This window comes from Cyprinodon tularosa, unplaced genomic scaffold, assembly GCF_016077235.1.
Source record: "Cyprinodon tularosa strain WSP-4 unplaced genomic scaffold, ASM1607723v1 ctg1119, whole genome shotgun sequence".
Lineage (NCBI taxonomy): Eukaryota > Metazoa > Chordata > Actinopteri > Cyprinodontiformes > Cyprinodontidae > Cyprinodon > Cyprinodon tularosa.
The window spans coordinates 72,381-88,974 of NW_024037915.1; the positions used below are offsets into that span (position 1 = coordinate 72,381).

The following is a 16,594-nucleotide window of genomic DNA, read 5'->3' on the forward strand; positions in this document are numbered from 1 at the left end:
GAAGCCATAGCAATGCTAAGCTAGCGCTAGCCTAGGCTAGCTACTCCTTACTACCAGAAATAAAAAAATTCCCAATTTTCAAAATAAATTTATAAACTGTACAAAACATTTTTAAAAACATTTTAAAAATATCTCCATCTCGCCACTAGGTGGTGCTGCAGCACTCTAGTGCTAAACAAAATGGCAATGAAAGTTGTCTCAGTATTTTCAATCTTTCTCTGCTTTGGAAAAAACCTAAATAAATAAATCTACAGAAAAAGCTTCAAACAGCACCAGACGACCCCAAAGACTGACCCTAACCCAAATGTTTATTTTCCTAAACGAATAAAAACTTTTGAACATTTTTATTTTGTTCTACAAACCTTTAAAAAAAAAAACGAACAAACATCTGAAGTCCAAAACTTATGTGTAGAGCAAAGATTTGATGCTGAGGAAAGGGGCGGGGTCAGTGATTCGCCCGCCAATGGGAGATCAGCCAGAAGCAGGGTTAGGTTTACTAGTGGTTCCTAGAATTTCTAAAAGTAGAATGGTAGGCAGATCTTTTAGTTATCAGGCTCCTCTCCTGTGGAACCAACTACCAGTTTTAGTCCGTGAGGCAGACACCCTGTCTACTTTTAAGGCTAGGCTTAAAACTTTCCTTTTTGATAAAGCTTCTAGTTAGAGTGGCTCAGGTTATCCTGAGCTATCTCTATAGTTCTGCTGCTATAGGCTTAGACTGCTGGAGGACATAGGGACCCCTTTTTCATCATTCTGCTTCATTCTATCTCTATTCTCCCACTCTGCAGAATCTATTAGTTCAATCTCTAACGTTCTGCTCTCTCTGCTTTTTCTCATAGTAGCTTCATCTGGTCTGTTCCTGTTTGGCTGTGACTCCATCCTGGAGAGAAATATCAGCTGTGCTGCTGCCATCAACACCTTTGTTTCTAGATGTTGGAGCTTGGCCTGTTTTCCAGTGTAGTCCTGTTTCTCTGACTGTGACTAACTGGATGTGCTCTCTTCATCCTCTGACATGGGAGCTGGCTCGGAGCTCGTCTGCCTGGCTGTGTGTTTCCTGGACGGGGCCGCCTGTGGAGCTGGTTGCCTTTTGTATCTATGCTTCTTTTTCTATGTCTGCTTCTGTCTCCTTGAACCCCAGTGGGCCTCAGCAGATGGCCGCTCACACTGAGCCTGGTTCTGCTGGAGGTTTCTTCCTGTTTAAAGGGAGTTTTTCCTCTCCACTGTCGCTACAAGCATGCTTAGTGTGAGGGATTGCTGAAGAGTCAATGAGTCGATGCAATCAGCTGGTTTTCCTTAGATAGAAAACTTTGAATCAATCTGACTGGATGATCTGGTTGATCTGGATCTATAAAGTGACCTGAAATGACATGATGGGACTTGGAGCTATAGAAATAAACTGAATAGAATTAAAAGTAATGTACAGTTTGGCTTATCTTTCATTTTATTAGTTACATCAGGAATAAAACAGGACTTATGCTTCCGGTCCAATGAAGCAAGGAGGAACATGAATAACTGCAAAAATAAGGTCTGAAACGGATCAGAACCAAACCGACCTGGTTCTGCTGCAAATACTAATCCAATTAGCAATTTCCCTCCTTAATAAAAACCCAGCAACTGTCCAGTTCTTTGGAGTACCAGGACCGCTTTTAGTCTCAGGAGTCCAGCAGGTCCCTGACCCAGCTATGGTCCAGTTTCCTCACCCTCCTCAGTTCCCTAAGCTTGGCTTTGGTCAAGACCGGGCCAAGACCCTCCACCTCAGGCCCGCCTGACGTTCCCTCCTCTGGTCGTGTGACTCTGGATCCCGTTTCCTCATCAGAACTTTCTTCTTCTTCTTTCTCACTCTCCAGTTCCTCCTTAGCAGGTTTGGTTTCCTCCCTAAAGACACACCAGGAGAAGGTTAGCATGACTCTGCAGGTTTACAGAAGGTTAGTATGACTCCACAGGTTTACAGAAGGTTTGCATGACTCTGCAGGTTTACAGAAGGTTCCGCAGGTTGACAGAAGGTTAGCATGACTCTGCAGGTTTACAGAAGGTTAACATGACTCTGCAGGTTTACAGAAGGTTAACATGACTCTGCAGGTTGACTGAAGGTTAGCATGACTCTGCAGGTTGACTGAAGGTTAGCATGACTCTGCAGGTTGACTGAAGGTTAACATGACTCTGCAGGTTGACTGAAGGTTAGCATGACTCTGCAGGTTGACTGAAGGTAGCATGACTGCAGGTTGACTGAAGGTTAGCATGACTCTGCAGGTTGACTGAAGGTTAGCATGACTCTGCAGGTTGACTGAAGGTTTGCACGACTCTGCAGGTTGACTGAAGGTAGCATGACTCTGCAGGTTGACTGAAGGTTAGCATGACTCTGCAGGTTGACTGAAGGTTAGCATGACTCTGCAGGTTGACTGAAGGTTAACATGACTCTGCAGGTTGACAGAAGGTTAGCATGACTCTGCAGGTTTACAGAAGGTTAGCATGACTCTGCAGGTTTACAGAAGGTTAGCATGACTCTGCAGGTTAGCATGACTGCAGGTTGACTGAAGGTTAGCATGACTCTGCAGGTTTACAGAAGGTTAGCATGACTCTGCAGGTTGACAGAAGGTTAGCATGACTCTGCAGGTTGACAGAAGGTTAGCATGACTCTGCAGGTTGACTGAAGGTAGCATGACTGCAGGTTGACTGAAGGTTAGCATGACTCTGCAGGTTGACTGAAGGTTAGCACGACTCTGCAGGTTGACTGAAGGTAGCATGACTCTGCAGGTTGACTGAAGGTTAGCATGACTCTGCAGGTTGACTGAAGGTTAGCATGACTCTGCAGGTTGACTGAAGGTTAACATGACTCTGCAGGTTGACAGAAGGTTAGCATGACTCTGCAGGTTTACAGAAGGTTAGCATGACTCTGCAGGTTTACAGAAGGTTAGCATGACTCTGCAGGTTAGCATGACTGCAGGTTGACTGAAGGTTAGCATGACTCTGCAGGTTTACAGAAGGTTAGCATGACTCTGCAGGTTGACAGAAGGTTAGCATGACTCTGCAGGTTGACAGAAGGTTAGCATGACTCTGCAGGTTTGCTATCAAGTTCTTCTCAGTTGTGCAGCCAGAGTAACAGCCTGCTTGGAGAAGGGGGACCTGGAGGTTCTGGTTCAGATCACTAAAGGTTCCTGTAGAACCAACCAGCTGCACTCAGCGGATCATCAGCCCAGGTCCAAAGACACCTTGGTCAGAACTTCAGTAGAACAGAGTGGGAGTGTGAGTGGGACTGACCTGCGCTCGTTGACGGAGATGAGCAGAGACTGAACGAACATGGAGCAGAGGAAGGACGCGGCGGGGAGGACGTGGGCGGGGCTCTGCAGGAGCTGCAACAACAAGCAGGCAGGTTAGTGACCCGTTTACCTCCGTGGCTGAATCCAGGCGCAGGATACCGACCTCTCTGATGGCCGCTGAACCCTGAGGCAGAGCGCCTCTCACCGCCCGCGCCTCCGTCTCTTGCTGCTGGCGTCCATGTTTGCCCAGCCGCAGGTAAAATGGCGTCATGGCAACACTGTCGTCGACCACCAGCTGGATGGAGATGAAAGAGCAGATAAACAGGTCAAACCGACGAATCAGCATTCAGAGTTTAACAGGAGGAGCATCTCCGTCCAGATGTCCATCCTCGTTCCTCACAGTCCTCTGCTGGTCCAACGATCTGATCAATGGACCAGCATCTCCATCAGAGGTTTCCTCTGGACCAGCATCTCCATCAGAGGTTTCCTCTGGACCAGCATCTCCATCAGAGGTTTCCTCTGGACCAGCATCTCCATCAGAGGTTTCCTCCAGAGATGACAGAACCAAAGTTCTCCAGACCTCCTTCCTCCTCAGCTGATCCATCTCCAGCCCGACCTTCTGCTAAAGCTCACCTGTTTGCTGGAAGCCATCAGACGCTCCTCCTCAGCTCTGGTGGTGAAGGTCAGGAGGTCCTAGAGGAGAACCAACAACTTTAACGTCTTTAACCTCCATGAGGAACCCCCCCCCCCCCCGTCCAGTCTGCCATGTTTACCATCAGCGGGCTGAGGAAGTACAGCCTGGAGCGGTTCAGCCACTGGCTGCTCTCCTCACAGCTCTCCAGCATCGTCTCCCTCGGCGCAAAGACAGCGTGGTTCACTCGCCCCGAGCACACTGCCTTCTGGGAGAACAGCGGCCGCGGCTCGCTGGGCCTGAAGACGAACACTGGAAGAAGAGGAAAGGAGACGAGAATTCAGGGTCTGAATCTCTGCTGCTGCTTCTTAGGGCCGCCATTGCCTAGAAATACTACAAACACTGCTAAATACCATAAAGTACTGATAAATACAGGGATTTACTGCTAAATGCAGCATTTATGAGTATTTGACAACATCTAGCGCGGTTGACTGACGTTAGCTCTGTTTAGCTACATCAGCGCCGTTTAGCGGCGTTAGCATTCCTAACGTCTAACTGAGGCCTAGCATTCAGACGTACAGTCAGTGGATCCATCCCGGTGACAGAAGGCGGCCATGTTCTCCGATAGCGGGTCGGCCAGCAGCAGATCGGCGTCCATCGGCGTGGTCCACTCCACTGTGGGACACAAACCAGAAACTGGATTAGTTCTGACCTGAAGAAGACCGTTGCTCCTGTGTGGATCTGAAGCAGCCAGAACCGCTTTGGGCTCTGAGAACATCTAGGATCCAGGTTCTTTCGGACCAAAGTGGAGGTCCAGTTCTGATCGGTGGACCAGCTGAAGTCCAGACCGGACCTTGACTTCATTACAAACAAAAACTGATGAGGATCATGGAACCAGAACCTTAGGGTCCAGAGAGAAATGACCTTCTTCTGGTCCTCATCTGGACCACATCGCCGGACCTCAGAGGTTCTGCTGCAGGAAACACTTACAGGAGCAGGTGAGCAGGTTCCAGCAGCAGAGCCGTTGGGTTCTGGTTGTTGCCAGGAGATACTTTGAGCAGCTCAGACGTCCAAAGCAGAGATCCCTGCAGAGGAAACAAACAACCATTAGTGATCAACCGCCCAGAACGCTCTGGATGACATCATCGCTCAGCTGCTTAGGAAGCAACATCCCTAGGCGGGTTCTACCGGGTCGCCTTCTAGCAGAGAATCACAACTTTTTCATCAGAACTCAACCCCACAGCCTAACCCCGACGAAGGTTGGAAAACCAAGCAATCTGAGGACAGGGGTTGCCATGGTGATGGACCTCTGCTAGCAGCCAGGCTTAGTTAATCCTGGTTCTGTCCAGAATCAAACCAGTTTATCACTGGTTCTATTTTCTTCTCTGAAATCCAGAACAGAACTCTATAGATGTTCCTCTGCAGCAGATGCTGCAAGTCCATTTCTGCTCCATCAGAACCATCTATAAACGGGCCGACCCACATCTTCAGAACCTCACCAGAACCAACTTCATCTACAATACTGGCCCGAGGACGACCCGGGGCTCCACGTCCCAGCAGCTCTAGGAAGGCGTGCACAGATCTGGGCGTTCTAGCTCTAGGAAGGCGTGGACAGATCTGGGCCTTCTAGCTCTAGGAAGGCGTGGACAGATCTGGGCGTTCTAGCTCTAGGAAGGCGTGGACAGATCTGGGCGTTCTAGCTCTAGGAAGGCGTGGACAGATCTGGGCCTTCTAGCTCTAGGAAGGCGTGGACAGATCTGGGCGTTCTAGCTCTAGGAAGGCGTGGACAGATCTGGGCGTTCTAGCTCTAGGAAGGCGTGGACAGATCTGGGCGTTCTAGCTCTAGGAAGGCGTGGACAGATCTGGGCGTTCTAGCTCTAGGAAGGCGTGGACAGATCTGGGCGTCCTAGCTCTAGGAAGGCGTGGACAGATCTGGGCCTTCTAGCTCTAGGAAGGCGTGGACAGATCTGGGCGTTCTAGCTCTAGGAAGGCGTGGACAGATCTGGGCCTTCTAGCTCTAGGAAGGCGTGGACAGATCTGGGCGTTCTAGCTCTAGGAAGGCGTGGACAGATCTGGGCCTTCTAGCTCTAGGAAGGCGTGGACAGATCTGGGCGTTCTAGCTCTAGGAAGGCGTGGACAGATCTGGGCGTTCTAGCTCTAGGAAGGCGTGGACAGATCTGGGCGTTCTAGCTCTAGGAAGGCGTGGACAGATCTGGGCCTTCTAGCTCTAGGAAGGCGTGGACAGATCTGGGCGTTCTAGCTCTAGGAAGGCGTGGACAGATCTGGGCCTTCTAGCTCTAGGAAGGCGTGGACAGATCTGGGCCTTCTAGCTCTAGGAAGGCGTGGACAGATCTGGGCCTTCTAGCTCTAGGAAGGCGTGGACAGATCTGGGCGTTCTAGCTCTAGGAAGGCGTGGACAGATCTGGGCGTTCTAGCTCTAGGAAGGCGTGGACAGATCTGGGCCTTCTAGCTCTAGGAAGGCGTGGACAGATCTGGGCCTTCTAGCTCTAGGAAGGCGTGGACAGATCTGGGCGTTCTAGCTCTAGGAAGGCGTGGACAGATCTGGGCGTCCTAGCTCTAGGAAGGCGTGGACAGATCTGGGCGTCCTAGCTCTAGGAAGGCGTGGACAGATCTGGGCGTTCTAGCTCTAGGAAGGCGTGGACAGATCTGGGCCTTCTAGCTCTAGGAAGGCGTGGACAGATCTGGGCCTTCTAGCTCTAGGAAGGCGTGGACAGATCTGGGCGTTCTAGCTCTAGGAAGGCGTGCACAGATCTGGGCGTTCTAGCTCTAGGAAGGCGTGCACAGATCTGGGCGTTCTAGCTCTAGGAAGGCGTGCACAGCTCTGGGCGTTCTAGCTCTAGGAAGGCGTGGACAGATCTGGGCGTCCTAGCTCTAGGAAGGCGTGGACAGATCTGGGCCTTCTAGCTCTAGGAAGGCGTGGACAGATCTGGGCGTTCTAGCTCTAGGAAGGCGTGGACAGATCTGGGCGTTCTAGCTCTAGGAAGGCGTGGACAGATCTGGGCGTCCTAGCTCTAGGAAGGCGTGGACAGATCTGGGCGTCCTAGCTCTAGGAAGGCGTGGACAGATCTGGGCCTTCTAGCTCTAGGAAGGCGTGGACAGATCTGGGCGTTCTAGCTCTAGGAAGGCGTGGACAGATCTGGGCGTTCTAGCTCTAGGAAGGCGTGGACAGATCTGGGCGTTCTAGCTCTAGGAAGGCGTGGACAGATCTGGGCGTTCTAGCTCTAGGAAGGCGTGGACAGATCTGGGCGTTCTAGCTCTAGGAAGGTGTGGACAGATCTGGGCGTTCTAGCTCTAGGAAGGCGTGGACAGATCTGGGCGTTCTAGCTCTAGGAAGGCGTGGACAGATCTGGGCGTCCTAGCTCTAGGAAGGCGTAGACAGATCTGGGCGTCCTAGCTCTAGGAAGGCGTAGACAGATCTGGGCCTTCTAGCTCTAGGAAGGCGTGGACAGATCTGGGCGTCCTAGCTCTAGGAAGGCGTGGACAGATCTGGGCGTCCTAGCTCTAGGAAGGCGTGCACAGATCTGGGCGTTCTAGCTCTAGGAAGGCGTGGACAGATCTGGGCCTTCTAGCTCTAGGAAGGCGTGGACAGATCTGGGCGTTCTAGCTCTAGGAAGGCGTGGACAGATCTGGGCGTTCTAGCTCTAGGAAGGCGTAGACAGATCTGGGCCTTCTAGCTCTAGGAAGGCGTGGACAGATCTGGGCGTTCTAGCTCTAGGAAGGCGTGCACAGATCTGGGCGTTCTAGCTCTAGGAAGGCGTGGACAGATCTGGGCCTTCTAGCTCTAGGAAGGCGTGGACAGATCTGGGCCTTCTAGCTCTAGGAAGGCGTGGACAGATCTGGGCGTTCTAGCTCTAGGAAGGCGTGGACAGATCTGGGCGTTCTAGCTCTAGGAAGGCGTGGACAGATCTGGGCGTCCTAGCTCTAGGAAGGCGTGGACAGATCTGGGCCTTCTAGCTCTAGGAAGGCGTGGACAGATCTGGGCCTTCTAGCTCTAGGAAGGCGTGGACAGATCTGGGCGTTCTAGCTCTAGGAAGGCGTGGACAGATCTGGGCGTTCTAGCTCTAGGAAGGCGTGGACAGATCTGGGCGTTCTAGCTCTAGGAAGGCGTGGACAGATCTGGGCGTCCTAGCTCTAGGAAGGCGTGGACAGATCTGGGCCTTCTAGCTCTAGGAAGGCGTGGACAGATCTGGGCCTTCTAGCTCTAGGAAGGCGTGGACAGATCTGGGCGTTCTAGCTCTAGGAAGGCGTGGACAGATCTGGGCGTTCTAGCTCTAGGAAGGCGTGCACAGATCTGGGCGTTCTAGCTCTAGGAAGGCGTGGACAGATCTGGGCGTCCTAGCTCTAGGAAGGCGTGGACAGATCTGGGCCTTCTAGCTCTAGGAAGGCGTGGACAGATCTGGGCGTTCTAGCTCTAGGAAGGCGTGGACAGATCTGGGCGTTCTAGCTCTAGGAAGGCGTGGACAGATCTGGGCGTTCTAGCTCTAGGAAGGCGTGGACAGATCTGGGCGTTCTAGCTCTAGGAAGGCGTGGACAGATCTGGGCGTCCTAGCTCTAGGAAGGCGTGGACAGATCTGGGCCTTCTAGCTCTAGGAAGGCGTGGACAGATCTGGGCGTTCTAGCTCTAGGAAGGCGTGGACAGATCTGGGCGTTCTAGCTCTAGGAAGGCGTGGACAGATCTGGGCGTTCTAGCTCTAGGAAGGCGTGGACAGATCTGGGCGTTCTAGCTCTAGGAAGGCGTGGACAGATCTGGGCGTTCTAGCTCTAGGAAGGCGTGGACAGATCTGGGCGTCCTAGCTCTAGGAAGGCGTGGACAGATCTGGGCGTCCTAGCTCTAGGAAGGCGTGGACAGATCTGGGCGTTCTAGCTCTAGGAAGGCGTGCACAGATCTGGGCGTTCTAGCTCTAGGAAGGCGTGGACAGATCTGGGCGTTCTAGCTCTAGGAAGGCGTGGACAGATCTGGGCGTCCTAGCTCTAGGAAGGCGTGGACAGATCTGGGCGTCCTAGCTCTAGGAAGGCGTGGACAGATGTGGGCGTCCTAGCTCTAGGAAGGCGTGGACAGATCTGGGCGTCCTAGCTCTAGGAAGGCGTGGACAGATGTGGGCGTCCTAGCTCTAGGAAGGCGTGGACAGATCTGGGCGTCCTAGCTCTAGGAAGGCGTGGACAGATCTGGGCGTCCTAGCTCTAGGAAGGCGTGCACAGTTCTAGGTTCTAGAAAGGATGTAACTGAGCGTCCTCACAGAGACAGTAAAGTGCGTGTGTGCGTTTCCTGCCTGATGGCGCCCGGCGGCTGCGACAGCGTCACCAGGAGTTCCCAGGAAGTCGGGCTCCAGACGGTCACCACTTCCTGGAAGCTGACGGCCAGCAGAGAGCCGTCGGCAGAGAAGCAGCAGCGTTCCGGAACCAGGCCGTGGTAGGCGCCGACGAAGTCACAAGACCAGGAGGGGGCGCCGTCTGCAGGGAGGAATCAGGAGACGACAGGAGAGACGGATTAACCTTCGGTCTGACGTGACGAGGTTCCGGTTCTGTTCACCAGGAAAGGTCAGAACCGGAGGAGCCGTCAGAACCTCCTGGTTCCGTCTGCAGAAGGGAAGAGGATCCAGGACCTGGAAAACATGGTGGGTTCTCACCGTCTGTGTGGGCCGGCGCCGCCAGCTGCCAGGCTTTGTAGTGTCTGTCTCTGCTGCTGGACACCAGCAGGGCGGTCCCGCTGCCGCCCGCCTGCTCGAAGCACATGGAGGTAATCCCGGCCTCGTGGGGGGCCCAGATGGTCGTGTTCAGCACAAAACTGTCCGTCAGCGAGGAAAGGGGGGAAGCAGACATTAGCAGGGAGGTTCTGATGACCCATCCGGGCCTGAAGGATCCAGTCGTACCTCTGGGTCTGCTCATCAAACGCCCACAGCTTCAGGTTCAACTCCACCTGAGCAGCTTTCTGCTTCCTCTCCTCCACGGTGGCCAACCAGCTGCCGGAACCGTCCATCGCTGCCCGGACCACCTGGAACTGGGCCAGACCCGACTGGTGGATGAACTCCTGCTGCACCACGTCCAGCTGGGGAGGACAGGAGACCTTCAGAGCTCCGTGTGGACAGCAGCTCAGACTATTGGGGGGGGGGTCAGAGTCTCACGTTGAACAGAAGTTTGTCTCGTTGGAGCGAGTAGAACTGGAGGTGACCCGGTTTTCCGTTCAGCACCAGAGCTTTGCTGCGAGGGTCCACCAGCAGATCCGTCTGGACGCTTTCTCCTGCAGACGGGGACAGAGCGTGGTTACCATGGAAACCTCCAGCCCATCATCAGGTTCCCTTCAGTAGAACCTCATCAGGTTCTGGGATTAGTTGGAACCATCGGGTCTAAAGCTCCGTTCCTCGAATGAAGCAGGAGGTCATGGAAAGGACTCACCTTGGACCAGACCCTGGATGATGGCCGACACCTTCACGCCGCCGTGGATCAGCGTGATTTCTACAGAGAAACAGAACAAACCGTGAGAAACCCAAACGGTACCTGAACCCCCCCCCGCTGTGGCGTCATGGTCAGGGACCTTCAGGCATCAAATGTTCCCCCAGAACCTGCCAAAGGTTCCCACCAGATTTTTCTATTTATTGGGTGGAACCCGAGCGGGTCGGCGCTCCGTCTCCTTACTGTTGTCGCTGTGGGATGTAGAAAACAGCGTCCCGTCTGGTGAGACGGCGATGTGCGTGATGGCGGCTCCGAGACGCGGCAGGTAGTCCAGCTGGCTCTCCTGCTTGTATCTCCACTGGACCAGAACCGACTCCACGCCTCCGCTCAGCAGGTTGGTGCCTGAATGAAGAGCAGCGGCTCAGATGCTTGGAAAGCTGGAAAGGCGGGGCCAGAGGCGGGGCCGCCTTACCTTCGGGGGTGAAGCACAGCGAGCTGACGGCGCTGTGGTGCCAGTGCAGGGTGGAGTAGGTGTACTCCTTTCTGTGGTTGAAGTTTCTCCTGGAGGGAAGCAGAGGAACATTCTGCTGACTGATGAGGTTCCACTACAGGGAACCGTGGTTCCACTAGAGGGAACCGAGGGAACCGCGGTTCCACTAGAGGGAACCGAGGGAACCTCGGTTCCACTAGAGGGAACCGCGGTTCCACTAGAGGGAACCGCGGTTCCACTAGAGGGAACCGCGGTTCCACTAGAGGGAACCGCGGTTCCACTAGAGGGAACCGAGGGAACCGCGGTTCCACTAGAGGGAACCGTGGTTCCACTAGAGGGAACCGTGGTTCCACTACAGGGAACCGTGGTTCCACTAGAGGGAACCGTGGTTCCACTAGAGGGAACCGAGGGAACCGCGGTTCCACCAGAGGGAACCGCGGTTCCACCAGAGGGAACCGTGGTTCCACCAGAGGGAACCGCGGTTCCACTAGAGGGAACCGCGGTTCCCTCTGTTCCCTCTAGTGGAACCACGGTTCCACCAGAGGGAACCGTGGTTCCACCAGAGGGAACCGCGGTTCCACTAGAGGGAACCGCGGTTCCACTAGAGGGAACCGAGGGAACCGCGGTTCCACTAGAGGGAACCGTGGTTCCACTAGAGGGAACCGTGGTTCCACTACAGGGAACCGTGGTTCCACTAGAGGGAACCGTGGTTCCACTAGAGGGAACCAAGGGAACCGCGGTTCCACCAGAGGGAACCGCGGTTCCACCAGAGGGAACCGTGGTTCCACCAGAGGGAACCGCGGTTCCACTAGAGGGAACCGAGGGAACCGCGGTTCCACTAGAGGGAACCGCGGTTCCACTAGAGGGAACCGCGGTTCCACTAGAGGGAACCGCGGTTCCACTAGAGGGAACCGTGGTTCCACTAGAGGGAACCGTGGTTCCACTACAGGGAACCGTGGTTCCACTAGAGGGAACCGAGGGAACCGCTGTTCCACTAGAGGGAACCAAGGGAACCGCGGTTCCACCAGAGGGAACCGCGGTTCCACCAGAGGGAACCGCGGTTCCACCAGAGGGAACCGCGGTTCCACCAGAGGGAACCGTGGTTCCACTAGAGGGAACCGAGGGAACCGCGGTTCCACTAGAGGGAACCGTGGTTCCACTAGAAGGAACCGTGGTTCCTCTAGAGGGAACCGTGGTTCCTCTAGAGGGAACCGTGGTTCCCAAGGGAACCGTGGTTCCACTAGAGGGAACCGTGGTTCCACTAGAGGGAACCGTGGTTCCACTAGAGGGAACCGTGGTTCCTCTAGAGGGAACCGAGGGAACCGTGGTTCCACTAGAAGGAACCGTGGTTCCTCTAGAGGGAACCGTGGTTCCTCTAGAGGGAACCGTGGTTCCCAAGGGAACCGTGGTTCCCAAGGGAACCGTGGTTCCACTAGAGGGAACCGTGGTTCCACTAGAGGGAACCGAGGGAACCGTGGTTCCACTAGAAGGAACCGTGGTTCCTCTAGAGGGAACCGTGGTTCCTCTAGAAGGAACCGTGGTTCCCAAGGGAACCGTGGTTCCCAAGGGAACCGTGGTTCCACTAGAGGGAACCGTGGTTCCACTAGAGGGAACCGTGGTTCCACTAGAGGGAACCGTGGTTCCTCTAGAAGGAACCGTGGTTCCACTAGAGGGAACCGCGGTTCTACTAGAAGGAACCGCGGTTCCACTAGAGGGAACCGTGGTTCTAGAGGGAACCGTGGTTCCACTAGAGGGAACCACGGTTCCTCTAGAAGGAACCGTGGTTCCACTAGAGGGAACCGTGGTTCCTCTAGAAGGAACCACGGTTCCCTCTAGTGGAACCACGGTTCCTTCTAGAGGAACCGTGGTTCCACTAGAAGGAACCGAGGTTCCACTAGAGGGAACCGAGGTTCCACTAGAGGGAACCGAGGGAACCGCGGTTCCACTAGAGGGAACCGTGGTTCCACTAGAAGGAACCGTGGTTCCTCTAGAGGGAACCGTGGTTCCTCTAGAGGGAACCGTGGTTCCCAAGGGAACCGTGGTTCCACTAGAGGGAACCGTGGTTCCACTAGAGGGAACCGCGGTTCTACTAGAAGGAACCGTGGTTCCACTAGAGGGAACCGTGGTTCTAGAGGGAACCGTGGTTCCACTAGAGGGAACCGTGGTTCCTCTAGAAGGAACCGTGGTTCCACTAGAGGGAACCGTGGTTCTAGAGGGAACCGTGGTTCCACTAGAGGGAACCGAGGTTCCACTAGAGGGAACCGTGGTTCCACTAGAGGGAACCGCGGTTCTACTAGAAGGAACCGTGGTTCCACTAGAGGGAACCGTGGTTCTAGAGGGAACCGTGGTTCCACTAGAGGGAACAGTGGTTCCTCTAGAAGGAACCGTGGTTCCACTAGAGGGAACCGTGGCTCCTCTAGAAGGAACCGTGGTTCCACTAGAGGGAACCGTGGTTCCACTAGAGGGAACCGCGGTTCCACTAGAGGGAACCGCGGTTCCACTAGAGGGAACCACGGTTCCACTAGAGGGAACCACGGTTCCACTAGAGGGAACCACGGTTCCACTAGAGGGAACCACGGTTCCACTAGAGGGAACCGTGGTTCCACTAGAAGGAACCGTGGTTCCACTAGAGGGAACCGTGGTTCTAGAGGGAACCGTGGTTCCACTAGAGGGAACCGTGGCTCCTCTAGAAGGAACCGTGGTTCCACTAGAGGGAACCGTGGTTCTAGAGGGAACCGTGGTTCCACTAGAGGGAACCACGGTTCCACTAGAGGGAACCGTGGTTCCACTAGAGGGAACCACGGTTCCACTAGAGGGAACCGTGGTTCCACTAGAGGGAACCACGGTTCCACTAGAGGGAACCACGGTTCCACTAGAGGGAAGGAAGGAAGGAACCGTGGTTCCTCTGGACTGGGTTCCTCTGGACTGGGTTCCTCTGGACTGGGTTCCTCTGGACTGGGTTCCTCTGGACTGGGTTCCTCTGGACTGGGTTCCTCTGGACTCACCACAGCCGGATTTTCCCGTCCTCGTGTCCCGTAGCCACGCAGTCGTCTTTGGGGTGGCAGGCCACGCAGGTGAAGGTGTTCCTGCCTCCTTTCTTGTTGTCCTCCTTCAGAGAGAACCTGTCCACCAGAAAAGCAGAGCAGTTAGCAAACATGAAGGTCTCTGCAGGGAAGCGACCTGCTGCTGCCTGGATCAACCTGTAGGACTTTTCCTTCTTGAAGAAGAAGATCTCCAGCTGGAGATCTTTAGCTGAGGCCACATATTCTCCCTGTGAGGAAAGGACAGCTGATGAGACATGAAGGAGGCTGGAGACGAGAGAGGACACAGCAGGGACACGCTTACCTCTCTACCGAAGGACACGGCTGCAGGGTTGGAGCCGACATCCTCCAGAACCACAGAGACATCGGTGGCGTCCACCAGCTGGTCAGAGCGCTGCGGGAGACGGATGGCAAGCAGCTGGAACGCATCTGAAGACGGACAGAAAGACGGACATTAGACCAACCGCAGCTAATCGTCCTTCACCGGTTCTGAAGGAGGGGACGGCCTCGGGCGTGAGGGAGGGGCGCCCGCCGACGCTAAGCAGGGAGGGACATTTAGGAAGTGGACTGAAAGACGCAAAAGGAGCAGAGTAGACGTCTGATCGCTGGTTTTGATGCTTGGAGGGATGAAGATCAGAAGCAGAGAAATCAAACCGATTGCAGCATCATGGCCGTCACCCGGGAGACACAGACACCCACCTGATGAGCGTTTCCTCTGTGAGGGCGTGACGATGAAGAGCACCTCCTGGTGGGTGGAGGAGCCGTAGAAGGAGTAGATGGGATATCCGACGGCGAAGGTCTGAGGAGGAAGCACATGGTGGTCAGAGCGCCGCATCAAACGGAGGTCAAAGCAGATGAAAGGGATTTCTGACCTTGATGAGAACGCCATCTGTGAAGTCCCACAGTCTGACGGTGCCATCTACTGAGCAGGAGTAGATCTGCAACACATAGAGACGCTCAGCATCACACGGATTGAACCTTCAGGAAGAGACGAGCTGCTGCTTCACAGGATTGGAGACGATTTAGAAGAATGAAGCCTCTGGATTATTTTCCACATTCTTCAGAATAAAATAACGGCGGCTGAGAAATATCAGCGCATCATCAGAACTTTATCTGCCTTCAGCTGATGGCTTCTTAGTCTCAGGGAACATGCAGGTGTTCAGTCAGCTTTCAACCTTTAATCTGACTGGATGATCTGATGCATCTAGATCTATAAGATGATATGTTGTGATTTGAAGCTGCAGAAATAGACTGAATAGAGCTTCTAATGTAGACATGCATTCAGCCTAGATTCTCCATCAGAAACCTTTGGTCTGATAGGAGATTAAATCCTAATCTGAGCTTCAGATTGAAGCTAATCCTGGTTAATCTCAGCTCCGATGAAGAGTTTAGTTAATTTTGGCTTAGCTTTGATCAGCCGTCTGATGAGGAGGAGCAGGAGGAGGAGGAGCAGCGGTCACCTGCAGATGGTTGGAGGCCCGGGGCAGCAGCCCGGTAACCAGGTCGGTGTGTCCCCGCAGCTCCTGGACACACTCCTCGGTCAGGATGCTGAACACCTTCACATGGTGGCCGGAGGCGCAGAGCAGGAACCTGGAGGAACCAAAGAGCCGCCGTGTAGCATTAGCATTAGCTGCTAACATTCCCGCTGCTCTGCGGATAAAATGACGTCATCGTGAGGGACACAGAGTCTGACCTGCTGTCGGAGCTGATCAGCGGCTTCCTGAAGGTGATTTTACTGCCTCCCTGATGAACCACGCGGATTTCACTCTCTTCAACCATGTTTTCATCCCGGCTGACGTCACTTCCGCCCGGTCCTTCTTCTTCTTCTGTTCCTCCTTCTTCTTCTGGCGGACAGGCTGCAGGAGGACCTCCCCCTGAAACACTGCATTTCCACAGCGCCACGCAGAAACACGGAGGATGTTATTAAGCTGTGGATTTTAACAACATTTGATGTTCTGAGTCACATTAAGGAGATTTAGATAAAACAATAAAAGATCATCATTTACAGACATTCATGACCTTAATATAGATTTTAAACTGACACGTGTTTTTAGATTAATAGAGATGTTTGGTGTTTTTAAAGCGGATTGCGATCTCAACTTAAATAGTTTGTCTTGTTCAAGACCAAAGTGAAACGCGCCTGTTGATGTAGTTTAAAGTCTTTTTTTCCTACAAGACTGAAGGGATAAAAAAAAAAACAACAACAATCCACTGGACTTTGTTTCCAAGTTTGAAGACGTTTGGTTTCCCTCCAGGAAGCTTTTCCAGTTCAAAATGTCAGAAACAGTCTATAGGTATGCTGGTCTGACGGCGTATGCTGATCTGACGGCGTATGCTGATCTGACGGCGTATGCTGGTCTGACGGCGTATGCTGATCTGACGGTGTATGCTGGTCTGACTGCGTATGCTGGTCTGACGGCGTATGCTGGTCTGACTGCATGCTGGTCTGACGGCGTATGCTGGTCTGACTGCGTATGCTGGTCTGACGGCGTATGCTGATCTGACTGCGTATGCTGGTCTGACGCCGTAGGCTGATCTGACGGCGTATGCTGATCTGACTGCGTATGCTGGTCTGACGGCGTATGCTGATCTGACTGCATATGCTGATCTGACGGCGTATGCTGGTCTGACTGCGTATGCTGATCTGACGGTGTATGCTGGTCTGACTGCGTATGCTGGTCTGACGGTGTATGCTGGTCTGACTGCGTATGCTGGTCTGACGGCGTATGCTGATCTGACTGCATATGCTGATCTGACGGCGTATGCT

At 53.9% G+C, this 16,594-nt stretch overlaps 1 protein-coding gene across 1 annotated transcript; it reads right to left on the reverse strand.

Annotated features, from left to right (window-relative positions):
• Positions 1 to 1,415: 1,415 nt before the first annotated feature.
• wdr75 (WD repeat domain 75) lies at positions 1,416 to 15,681 on the reverse strand. The gene is made up of 21 exons (XM_038299515.1): positions 15,521 to 15,681; positions 15,288 to 15,417; positions 14,700 to 14,765; positions 14,527 to 14,626; positions 14,132 to 14,256; positions 13,987 to 14,057; positions 13,792 to 13,908; positions 10,769 to 10,857; positions 10,540 to 10,698; positions 10,300 to 10,359; positions 10,029 to 10,144; positions 9,777 to 9,952; positions 9,534 to 9,691; positions 9,177 to 9,357; positions 4,876 to 4,970; positions 4,465 to 4,560; positions 4,028 to 4,197; positions 3,888 to 3,947; positions 3,418 to 3,549; positions 3,256 to 3,347; positions 1,416 to 1,872 (listed from the first exon to the last, which is right to left on the reverse strand). Exons 1-21 carry the CDS (start codon positions 15,604 to 15,606, stop codon positions 1,650 to 1,652), a joined length of 2,502 nt encoding a protein of 833 aa, XP_038155443.1. The 5' UTR covers positions 15,607 to 15,681; the 3' UTR covers positions 1,416 to 1,649.
• Positions 15,682 to 16,594: the final 913 nt, after the last annotated feature.